The sequence below is a fragment of the Ictalurus punctatus genome, chromosome 7 (genome assembly GCF_001660625.3).
Source record: "Ictalurus punctatus breed USDA103 chromosome 7, Coco_2.0, whole genome shotgun sequence".
NCBI lineage: Eukaryota > Metazoa > Chordata > Actinopteri > Siluriformes > Ictaluridae > Ictalurus > Ictalurus punctatus.
Window position 1 is genome coordinate 28,976,614 of NC_030422.2, and position 13,221 is coordinate 28,989,834.

General features: G+C 40.0%; 1 protein-coding gene across 2 annotated transcripts in view; it reads left to right on the forward strand.

The window, feature by feature from the left end:
* The first annotated feature begins 4,472 nt into the window (after nt 1-4,472).
* mylk4a (myosin light chain kinase family, member 4a) overlaps nt 4,473-13,221 on the forward strand; it is a 33,183-nt gene continuing 24,434 nt past the window's right edge. The window contains exon 1 of one of the 2 annotated variants that reach the window (XM_047156950.2): nt 4,473-4,798. In XM_047156950.2, the coding sequence (XP_047012906.1) occupies nt 4,649-4,798 (150 nt within the window). In that variant the 5' untranslated portion in view covers nt 4,473-4,648. The remainder of the gene's footprint in view (nt 4,799-13,221) is intronic. The other variant, XM_017472700.3, reaches the window with a different exon arrangement.

Here is a 13,221-nt window from a genome sequence, read left to right on the forward strand (position 1 = left end):
CTCCAGGGTTGGGGGTTTGATGTTCTTCCCATACTTCAGGGGTTTCCTCCAAAAGTCCAAGGAGATGTGTTGTAGGCTGATTGGCATTTCCATATTGTCCATAGTCCAGGGTGTTCTCTGGGATAGGCTCCACCCTCCCTCGTGACCCTGTGTAGGTTAAACGATATGGAAAATGGATGGATGGAAATGTAGGCAGGTCATGAATCCATTTCCATTCATTTACAGGTTGTTGATTGGTATTTTCTAATTTTGCATTAAAGTACATAAATCATTTTGTATCACAAAGTCGGCAACGCTCAAGTGCAAAACGAGCGTCTTGTGCTTCTTACCTGCACCTGCACATCTGTCCTGATGCGTCACACTATTTTTGCTTTGATCTGAACTTACTTTGATCTAAAACTATTAGATCAAATAATCACACACATTCATTCCGTGTTTGTCTTTCTAGCTCAGATAAGACGTGTCATCATAAGAATCTGGAGTTTGAGGTAACCCCAGTGTCGAAGACCAGCGCTCCACCTCCGTACAAGCCGGTCAGATTGAAGGGGGGATTCTGCCTACATCTGGACAGAGTGGAAACCATGCGCTGCTTCTGGGAGTTCAAACTCACTGAGCTACAGGGACATTTTCAACAGGTATGAATATGAATTAAATCAGGTTTCAGACTGTGTGATTTCAGTGGTCTTCAAGAATATTACTTATCACACTGTACGAGATGATCGCAATAACAGATAACCTGTTTTCCATGTCAGGGTAGATCCTCTAATGATACACCTGTGATTAAAGAAAAGGACTATGCTCTGCTGATGTCATCAATCAGTTTTGTCAGCGAAAGCACAATGGGGTCGAAGTTGGTTTAAATCAACACCATGTGACTAAAAAAAAAAGATTGTTATTTAAATAATAAACCACAGTATTAGGTAGTGTATGGCTCAGTCCTGTACTGGACAAACAAATGGCAAACATTAAACAAAATCCATGTACGGAACCTGCGGTATAAACTCAAGGAGCTTTAATGAAGTTTACGAAATCTATAAAGTTCACGTCACGCAAGGAATCATTAGGAAGGATTCTGAAACGCTTCACCTTAGCTGATTACTGCTCAGAGCTGTGATTGGACGGTGATTGCTTTTCAGTATGGTACAACTGCGACTTATTGTCGAAAGTGAAACAAAGTGACACAACAACAACAAAAAAACAATCTGATGCTGGTGGTTTTTTCACTGGAGAGATAAACAATGTGATGTAAGAGCAATGCAATGAAAGTTTTACTTTTCAGTGTGTCATGATGTCCTCAAAATGGAAAGCGATTACAATCTGTATTGCATTCACACATTCCCCCTCCATCTCTCATCCAAGTATGGATGGTTTACACGAGTTGCGACCACAACAGTAATAACGATGCATGGTCCACAGGGTGGTGCTAGGGCACCTTTAAACGCCAGCTGTTCAGGTTGAATTTACCCGAAATTGGATTGTTTCAAACAGGAGAAACGATTAACATCACTAACAGGTATATACAGTATGGATAATATCAATACTGATCAAGAAATGCATCTTGCATAGTGTATTTATCTGATACTGGTGTTAAAATTGCGCATATATACAGTATGTGCAGTTCATACAGTCACCACTAGGAGGTGTATGTGTGCACGCAGCTCTTTCAGTTTACACAGATCGTATAATGGGGTGTCTGGGAAAACATAGTTGAAGTTCAAGAGATATATGTGTAGGATGTAAAATATGTGGTGTTAAAAAGAGTGTGTCAAAGTGGTACAATTATCCCAGCAAATGTGTGTGTGTGTGTGTGTGTGTGTGTGTGTGTGTGTGGTCCAGTATGTTATGCTTGGCCCATGGGTAAGACAGCACAGCATCTCTCACATACTTGGCGTTGCTGTAATAAATCTTGGACACTAGGAATCTTCATGAACACTCTCTGCTATTTTTATAGAGGTATACACTCATATCAACTGCTCGCTCTCGACAACGAAATCAATCTAACACCATTTCCCTCTTTCACGAGAGCACTATGTTCGGGACACGATAAGTCGGAAGACAAATGTGAATTGAGAGTTAACAAATTTGAATCTGAATGTTCAAAGCAATTAAAATCTAATCTAACCTTCACAGTTTTAAGCGTTATTTTCTCCCATATTGGATCAGACTGGGCGTTCCAGCCGAAGCCTCGTGGCTAGATAGCTCACTGGGCAGTGGTAGCTTGTTGGTTAAGATGTTGGACTTCTATTTGGAAAGTTCTGAGTTCAGATCACAACACTGAAAGCTGCTACTGCTGGGCGCTTGAGCAAGGCCTTTAACCCTGAACTGCTCAGTTGTATAAATGAGATAAATGCAAGTCACTCTGGATAAAGGGTGTATGCTAAATGCTGTAAATGTAGCTAAGTTTTAATTTACAATAAGTGTCAAAAGTGTTGCTGCGTCAGAACCCCAGGTTCTGGGGTTCAATCCTGAAAGCTCTCCTGTCTGTGGAGTTTTACATGTTCTCAACCAGGTTTCCTCCCACTTCCCAAAAATGATAGGTGGACTCTAAAATGCCCTTATGCATGAATAAGTGTGCACACAAAGCCCCAAGAAGAAGACTTATTTCTTACATACACATTACAGTGAAATTCTTTTCTCGCATATCCAAGCTTGTTAGGAAGTTGGGGTCAGACATGATACAGTACCCCAGGAGCAGATAGGGTTAAAGGCCTTGCTCAAGGGTCCAACAGTGCTTGGCAGTGCTGGGGCGTGAACCTCCAACCTTGTGATCAGTAAACCAAAGCTTTAACTATTGAGCCACCAATGTGTTTGCCAAAAAAAAAAACCCTCCAGATCCACTATGACCTAGACCAGAATAAAACCCTTACTGAAGACTAAGGAACAATTTGGAGGCCAAAATCAAGTGTTTCCTAAACAACGTTCCATCTGATTACAGAAAAGTCCAAAACTAATGCAAAGCTATCATTTGGGGGTGTCGGGAGCTCAGTGATTGACATCAACAACCAGACATTTTATATTTTCTTTACGGCTACCATAAGAATTGGACTGCATCCTGGAAAGATGCAAGCTCGAAGATCTTCACCATCCGATGACCTTCAACAGACCTTGTGTTATTGGAAAAGGGCTAGAAAAAAGTTTCTATCCAGCAGTTCATCCCTCTGAGAGAGCTCTTAAAGGTTACCAGACAGCAGACGATGTCTCATTCAGAAAAAAAGGTTCCAGGTAGGACTTCCTTCAGAAAGCCAGTTCATCCATAGAACCCTTGAGAAACCATTTTTCTTTCATCCTCTATCACACCATCCATGTGTGTCATGCTGGTGTGCTTATATTAGACAATACGTTCCCTTCCTGGTAGAGTAAATTGAGGTTCCTTTTCTGTGAAGTCCTTGGATCAGATTCTGCTTCACCTCAACCTTCATGTGTCAGACACGAGTGTATGATTTACTCCATCAGTCCTGCTACAGTTCCTTTCTTTTGACTTGATTTATTACTTTATTTGTGCATCTATGTATTCGCTTGGCCAAAGTCACCAAATTAAACCAGGCTTCCTTCCCAAACAAACCATCTGATGCAGTTTATACTTGGTGATCCAAGAAATGTAATATTGGGTGTTTCTGCAACTAACGTGTCCCGGCAGTGTGATATTTAAACGTCCTTACCATAACCCTGGCCAAATGACCTAACACTCTGAGCTGTTGTGTAAACGCAGTAAAGATAAACGTTTTCACTGTTTTTAGAAAAAAATGTTAATAAATAACTAATAGCATGGTCTGCTACATGCGCAGAATGTGAATTTAACATGTTTTAAAGGTCTATTTCAAAACTTGTTAGTTATAAGCTCTATGATAAGGACAAATACCTAAAATATTCAGTATGAAACTTTACCTTGTTTAAAAATTTTTTTAAAAAAGAAGAAGAAAAAAAAAAAAGAAAAATTAAATCTCACTTTGGGACTATACTAGCTTGTGTTTCCATGGAAACTCAAACTTTATTTTAAGTCATTTGGCCAATATTACAGTAAGGACGTCTAAATGTGAGGGAAAAACAACATATTTATGAATAGAATTCATAGATAACTGATAAAATGACTGATCGACATTTATATGCATTCATTTTTTTTTAACGAAACAGGAATGCAATACAGTTTCAGTGGAAAGTATTTAATCTGATGAATTAGCAATTGCCTTTTATGCATCTGAAGATTAAAATCAAGTGCATAATATCAAAATATATTTTGGAGTAGAGCATACTGTACTTGTCAGAATAACAGCAGTTGTTGCTCTAACCGCTGCCTTAGTCGAGAAAAAGTCCATAGAAGTGGTGGAGAGAGAGAGAGAGAGAGAGAGAGAGAGAGAGAGAGAGAGAGAGAGAGAGAGAGGTCTACCCTAACACCCTTACTCCTGCACCTGTCACCCGCTTATCACAAGAGACAAGTACACTTGTCCTTTGTAGAAGGGGAGTAAGCGAGCGGATCTGTTGGACAGTAGGCAAGGGAGTTGTTTGAATTGCTCTGAGGCCTGTATTGTTTTTAGAGGACGCGGCCTCACGTTACCACGTCCAGTCATTCATTGCACCCCTCCTCTCTGAGACTCTGAGCTCAGCAGAGGTTCCCTCGAACAGAAGATCACAGAAGATCTGGAGAACGAGCATGGAGAACTTCCTGAAAGGAAGAGAAATTTGGCTCCTGAGCAGCATGTGCCTCATGGCTTCTTACCTGTGGCGCAAACTCTGGGATTTACTTTCCTACCGCAGGAAGGGGAGGTCCTCGGAGAGATCCTTGTCATTCTCAGATGCACAGGTAGACCTTACTTGTTAAATCCTCAAAGATCAAACTGAGACACTTGAAGATTAAAGCAATGCTAGATTTAGGCATCATGTTGGAATATTGTAACGATAAACTCAATACAGTGTCAAAAACGCTGCTGCAGTAGTATTTTTGTTTTCTAAGGAAAAGCAAATGTACACAGTGTGCACCGTAACTGAGCTTGCTTTAAAGTTATGTAAGTGCTCTAAGTTCTCTAATGAAAGGTAAAAAAAGGTGATTTTAGACTACCACACCAATGATGACTGATTATGTACATTTCTGAGACTTGAGCAAGGAAATGTATACGTTATTCTGAATGGGGGATTTGTAAACATTGGCAACATTGGTAAACATTTTCTCTTTTATAAATATGATCAATATGGCATATTGCATTTTTACTTCGCGTGACGGACCGGCGTCACATCCGGGGTGCCTTGCACTAGCACGGGACAGACTCCAGATCCACCATGCGCTATTCGGCGGTTACTGAAGATGAATGAATGAATAAAACAATCATATAATTGCAATTTTCACTGCCGTAGCATCTCGACAGGTGTTAGAATCTGAGCTTCTGAGCACCCTGATGAGAATACACTTAATTTACAATGACACACTTCGTGCGAAATATGGTTGGTGGACTTTATTCCCAATCATGTTACTGGCCTGTTGCCAATTAACCTCCAGCTGTTTCTTTTTACTAACACTTACTTTTCCAGCCTTTTCTTGCCCCGTCCCAACTTTTTTTTGAGACTAGTCTCGGCCATCGAATTAAAAATGGCCTTTTTTTTTTTTTTCTTAAAATGGCACATTCCCTCAGTTTAAACATTTGATATGTTTTCTATGTTCTATTGTGAATAACATACAGCTTTATGAGATTTGCAAACGGTTGCTTTCTGTTTTTATTTACATTTATTTACATTTTACACACCGTCCCAACTTATCTGGAATCGGTGTTGTATGTGTTGTCTTTAGACATTCCTGTATTTTCTGCACTAGCGCTGATTTTTTAACTTCAGACCTTTCAAGAAAAAGTCTTGAAAAGGTCTGCAGGAAACGGTAAGAAAAGGTATGGAATTTGGGGTGTGTTTATGAACTCTTTCACCACCATACTACCTTATTTATTCTATATTATGTCATGCTAACACGTCACTTGTTCATACTGTCACTGTTTCATTATGGTATCTCATGGTAAGTAGGGTTACATACTGTATAGTCTTAACCATGGTGCAACAGAATTGTTAGCTGTGCTAAAAACAAATACAGATACGAACAGGAGGTGCATTATTCCTTGCCAGAAAAGTTCACATGGCGTCTGGTTGTTTCGATTGGGACGAGAATCCCTTGGGACATGAGATATGATGTTTGGGAGACGAATAAATTTCGCATTCGTGAACAGCGTTCATTTATTCATCCTTAGTAACTGCCTGGACAGGGTTGCGATGGTTTCAAACAAAGCTACTAGTTTGTTTATATTTTGGGAAACAGAACCAGCGGAATTTGTTAGAAAACATCGTGGGCAGGTGTGGACAAAAATAATAACCGTGCAAGTGTTCTAATCTCTAAAAAGTGATGGAGCTGAGGTTGAGGACACACCATGCTGACACTTCTTCCACTTCGGGTTTCAATCCGAATACAGATTTGGATATTTGGAGCACTAAACAGTTACAGATAGCGATTGTGGCATTGCATTACGCACCAAATGTTTACAGGCACACCACAGTGATTGCGTTTCTTTTGCACCGTAACCACATGACCACGCCTTCGCAATGCACGTAGTAGCGGTTTGTAAATGCACACTAGAGACCGTTTATAGATCATTACATTACCATCACATGCTCATGCTGATGTAATAAACAGCAGTGAGCTGTGTGCTGACAGGAGATTCATCTTTGGAGGAGAAATAAGAGAGTTCGAATGAGAGCCACCTGTCAGACCGATCAAAAATACAGTTTAATCATGGTGACTTCGTTGACGTACGGAAATACATATTTCGGTTTATATTTCAACGTCAGGTCTTGATACACAAAAGCGAAATCGATTAACGCTATCTTGTACTTGGGTTCATATGAATTAAGACGTCAGGTTTACGTTATCCAGCATGTAACAGAGATGTCAATCATTCTATATCGCTCTGCTAGTCTGGAAACAATGCGAGGCCCGTCGGCTCTCGTGACGCGATCGTCAGCGCACCGACGATCACATGTTTCCGCAATGCAGGTGTACAACACTGACGTAATGACAGCTAAATGCAGCCACGTCCTCTTCTTCTGTTCATTTCACTCGGAGATTGACGGCTGAGCAGTAGTTAACGTCGGTGAGGGATTAGCCTGTCAGCACCTGCTAAAAAGGCTTTAAGATTTCGCAACATGTTGACAAGAGCAGAATGCTAAGATGTCCACATTCTCTCGTTTAGTGGCCTTTTCTCACCGTCTGTTAGTTTGGAGCGCTCTATATACTGAGAGCGGGAATTGATTTCATGTGATAAAGTAGTTTGCTCGTCAGAGTTCTCCTCTAGTATTTACATTTCAATATATAATACATCACCGTGTTACTGTCTCGCTATTAGTGCATATTGTAGCTGTGTCTAAAACCACACTGCGTTCACTACACACACCACATACTGTTCTCAAATGACATGGTGCACTATGAATATTCTTAAGGCAAATCACAGGTTCATATTGTTATTGCTTCCATAGGAACAGGGTTAAAAAAAAGGTCCCCAAGGGACCAAGGGGATGTTCACAGGACATCCAGCGGACATTTGGGATGCTTGGGGACATTCAGTAGTGTTATGATTTGATATCTTCTGACGTCCTCGGAACGCCCGCCAGCGAACGTTATAAACCGGACCAAATGCGGATGTCCTCGGAACGCCCGCCAGCGAACGTTATAAACCGGACCAAATGCGGACCTAGGTGGACGTTCGCAACATCAGGGGGACATCCCCAGTTTGCTGGGTAATCTAAGGTTAATAATAAACTGCAAAAAAAAAATTGTGTTATTTAACAAAGAGAAATGTGTAATCGGTAATGTTTTCTGGAAGGAGCTGTTTGTTTAATAGTTATGGAAGGAGTCTCCAGTGTCACGGGGTAAGTAACGACGAAGGAGTTTGGGTTTTGTGGATGAGGCGGCGCACGGTTGAATACAAATGCAGGTTTATTAAACCAATCCAAAAGACCAAATCCAGAATGGTAGATTTGCACAGGTCAGGTGATCAGAAAACAGAGTTAAACAGATATTGAAGTAGCAAAACAAATCATAGGCCAAACCAGAAGAGCAAACGAGGCTTGGAATCATCACTAGTGCGAAGTAGGAGAGACGATTCGCAAAAGATTGCGTGAAAGTCTGGGTTATTTAAGGTGTGGATGTGATCGAGGACAGGTGTGAGTGTGAGAATGAATCATGTGACCAGGTTTGTAGTCCATGCGGCTGAAAGGAAATGCGTTTCAATCTGCTCCCTAGGGTGTGAACACGAGTCGGGGCACTGGTAAGGACCCTGACTCACTAAACATTGGCACACTGTACACGTCCTCGAGTTGTAAAATGTCACCACTGGTATTTATCAACAACAGGCAGGACTGATATCTCTCTGACATCATACGTGTTAGCTAAATCACATGCGTTCCTGTTATGATATTTCACGCAGGATTGTAGGCGAGCTAGTGGATTTGTAAAAATCCCTAAACACTTAAAAGTCTCAAACAAACCGTATATAGAACGTCAAATAGTTAAAGAAATTAAAGTTAAAAATCGCTAACGTAAGTAAAGAGCTACAACAACGATAACAAGCTGCTTAGATTTGCAGACAAAGTTGGCGGAGCGTTCGTTGTTCATCGATGCTCCCTGGTTTTTTTGGTGCACTGTGGGATTTTTTAGGGAGCGAATGTTCCAGCGCACTTCCATTGAGAGAGCCCTTAAAATGTCCGACTCCCTGATCAGAGCCCTGACTCCGTAACTAGAGAGCTGACTGAGATGCAACCCAAAGTGTGACGTTGAGGTGGATTCTGGGGGATGGAGTTCATGGATGAAGCAGACGGTGAACACTGAGAGGCTGGTCGGTGAACGACTGTTTATAGCTGCTATAGTTTCACAGACGTTGAATGAATTAAAAGCATGATGTGGTGTTCTTCGCCAAAGGAAAACTGGATAATATCCACATAAGGTCTCTAGTGTAAATGGTCTAAATATGAGTGAATGGATGTGAACCAAATGTTTTTGAATTTGTGAATCTGAAATGGATTTGATTCAAATGTGGCGTGAATGAATTATATTCGTTCATTAATTAAAATGATTCCGTTCGCTTGGTTTCTCGCATAAACGAAGGATTTAACGAAAGGCAAACTGCTAACCGTTTTCTGTAGTCCCAGATTTGAGCAGTGCTCAGCTTTCACTGTCTATTATTAACATGTCAGGTGATGCAGGGCTTCGCTTCGGCCACTTCCTGTCTGCACCTATGATGGACGAGGAGATGCCTCTTGCTTTGATGCGTTGTATCTCTATGCACATCTGACTATTAATACTCTCTAAAACTATATACACCATTTCTCCGTCAAAGATGATCAGAATAGCTTTCCGTATAAGTTCACTGGAAATTCTGATCGAACGAGGCACTAGGAATATAAAACGCTAGATTTTTTTTCAGATGTTAAACTTTATTTAGACAGAAATTCAGCCACTGGAATGATCAAACATTGACAATTTCCTGTTTGTAAAGTCTTCTGTCATGCAACAACTGTTTCATACTCTATAATCTCATAGCACATCTCAGATATATCAATGATATTTAATGCAGGCTTTAAAAATGAAATGAAATAGTCACAGCTGTAATTGGAAACAGTCTCCTTCTGGCTCGTGAATAATCACATCGTTGGCTTGACTAAACAGATCAGCAGCCAGAACATTTCGCACAAAGAACTCAACTTCGCTGCTGCCAGGATTTAAGCATCAGTCACTGAATGTTTTCTGACCGTCTGGACCTACTTCTGACAAGACGACAGAATCGTTGATAATTACAGCTAATCTGTTCTTGGGAGGAATTACCGAGATAATATTCGTGTGCTTTAATACTTGACATTTTTTTTTTTTTTTTTAGGAAACTCTAACCATCTAAGCAATGCTCTTACCATTCCTAGCTAGTATCAGCTAACTAGCTAGCCTAGACTTCTCTCGTCATTAGATCGTCGGTCATGCCGATGAAATAAGGATTGGGGTAAATCTGGTGACGAGGAGGTTGTTTGTCTTCGCTGTAGCTTTAGAGGCAGAACATCGAGAGGATTTGAGCTACGTGTGTGACTTGTTAGATGCTGCAGTGTTGGAATATCGGCACTGAAACAGTTTTTGTTCAACTTGTCATAAATGTCCTTAAGTTCGCCCAATGACGAGAGAAATCTTTTTCACATGCACTTTGTACTCCATGTGTACTCGGTGTATTTTATTGCTTTTCAAGTAGAATGTGCAGAAATGAAAAACCCCGCATTCCCTCTCCCTCTGTATTTTCTTTTTGCTGGGGAGAAGCGGAGTTCAGCCTTTCTTGTATCTAGCTGTCAGTGCAGACCAGTGTTGCCAATGCAGAGACTTTTCAGACCCCTTTAGCGACTTTTTTTTTTTTAGCGCCTAGCGACAAATCTAGCAACGTTTTGGACAAACCTTAGCGACTTCCCAAATGTCGCCAGTGCTGTCCTGCAAGCGCGAGGGCTTGCTTTCCCGTTACAAAAGGTTGAGAACCTCTGCTTTATGAGATTTAGAAGGATGAAGCATTTGCATTATTGAGCATGTGCCTTTGACATTTAAGCTCCCCTCTCTTGTTTTCTCTCTCTCACACACACACTTTAAAATACCAAGCTATTTTCAACTCCTACTACTTACAGTATAACGTTCGTCTGTGTTTCGACATGTACACTATATAAATCCACTTTCGGTAGTTATATAATATTCACGCTTTGAGGAATTACTTAATGAACGTATTTCTGCTCTGGCTTTACGGCCGTTATTTATAACCGGGACGGACGGTGACAAGCTCATACAGTAATAATTATATGGAGGATCTTTTTAATTAGGAGATGAAAAGCCACGCTGATGGTTATTTGCAGTTGTTGAAGGACTGTAATGTGTCATGTGGAAATGAGGGCATTCGCTGAAACACTAACGGGTACATCCAGTCACTCAATGTTGCTGTGATCATCCACTCATTATAATATAAGAATTCCCATGATGGGGGAATGAGGTATTTTAAGGTGCATTCTCAGTTGGGAAGGTTCCTGATAAGTGTTTGTGATGTATTCACAGTACTCAATGGTGGCGCAGTGGTTAAATGTTTGGTTGACTCTGGGTGAGAACTGGGTTAGGGGTTAAATCACAGCACCGCCAAGCTGCCCACTATTGGCTCCTTGAACAAGACACTTAAGCCTCAAGTGTTTTCAGTACGTCAGAGCAGTCATGTGAATACAACTAAATCTACCTCGGTTATTATTATCTACCTACTTCAGAATTGCTCAGTTATGCACTTATCCAATCAGCCAATCACGTGGCGGCAACGCAATGCATAAAATCATGCAGATAGAGGTCATGAGCTTCACTTAATATGCATATCAAATGTCACAATGGGGAAAAGGTGTGATCTCTATGACTTCAGTGTTGGCATAATTGTTGGTGCCAGATGGGTTGGTTTGAGTATTTCAGAAACTGCTGATTTAGGATTTTCAAACATAACTCAAGTCAAGGAGGTTTTTATTATCATTTCTCTATTAGCTTGTAAACGTTGGAACGAAATGTCGTTTCTCCAGGACCATGGTGCAACACATACCAGTACACAAGACTACATACAGTGCAAATACACAACATTACAATATGCACAGAACATGGACAACAAACTATTGAGTAATGTAGCAACAATAAGTATAGTAGCAATATTGACAGCGAAAAGAGTTCCTTAAATAAAAAAGTGTCTCTAGGTGTTCCAGAGAGTTTATATAGAATGGGGTGAAAAACAAACAAACAAACAAACAAAACATCCAGTGAGCAGCAGTTCTGTGGGAATGCCTTGTCGATGAGAGAGATCAGAGATCAGAGGAGAGTATTCGCCAGACTGGATCGAGCTGACTGGAAGACTATGGTAACTCAAATAAGGACTCTTTACAGCCATGGTGAATAGAAAAGCATCTATTGAATGCACAGGGAACATTGAGATGAATAGGCTTTAACAGCAGAAGGCCACATCGGGTTTCAATGCGGTCAGCCCTGAACAGGAATCTGAGGCTACAGTTTGCACAGACTCACCCAAACTGGAAAGCTGAAGATTGGAAAAAAAATATCAGCTGGTATTTTTCTAATCTTCAACTGCACAGTTTTGGTTTATATTTTTATGCTGTTGCCACATGATTGGCTGATTGGGTTATTGCATGAAATAGCGGGTGTACAGGTGTTCCTAATAAAGTGGTCTGTACTTGTATATCCCACCTGAATTGACATGTCGGTAAAGATTTGATGAAATCCAGTAGGAAAAAAAGGTTTCTGCTTTTTCTTCATTAAGAAAGAAGACAAGTTTGAAATGCAATATAATAAAATATAGACAAAGTTTAAAAGAACTACAAATATGTTATGGTTATTGTTATTGTGTGCAGCGAAAAGCCCTAAAACAAGAATCAATCATAATTACTACAGACCTCCTTCAGCAACACTGCGTAATGTACAATATCCTATCCTGATAGTACTTTATAATAATAATTACTTTTTGCTAATATGATTAACATTGTCCTGTCTTGCTTTTTCTGGGATGGTCATACAGCGCCCTCTGCTGTTGACATTCAGGTATGACTTACAGCCAAAAGTTCAGACTGGTAAAAGATTAAAAGTTTTGAGGTGACTATATGACTATATGTTTGCTACAGTATCATTAAAAATACACTGAGAGTTAGTCCAAGGGTATAGATGATATAGAATCATATTCACATAATCCATGCGTGTAAATAAATATTACATAATGTATAACAGTACAACATACAAATATGTTAATAGTACATGAAAAACATACAAAATATATTTACATATATCTCCGTTATTAAACGAGTGATATTTTTCTGTATCATGTTGCAACATTGAAGTACTTTGGCGTTAGGAGCAGGAGGTTGCACTCTCCATTGGATGGTCTTGCAGCGCCCTCTGCTGTTCAATATTAATAAAATAAAGTTTTTTTTAATTTTTTAATTTTTTATTTTTTATTTTTATTTTTTGTACTGCAACAAGAAAGGGATTTTTACAGCATGCACTCACATTTCAAGCCAAAGAATAGAGGTCCAATAAATAGGTAAAATAATGAGGCTAATATTTGAAAAGTTGGATTAGGTTCATAAAATAAATCTGTATGATGGAATTTATTTCACAGTTAAAGGGGTCCCTGGTTACAAAAAATAATAATAATA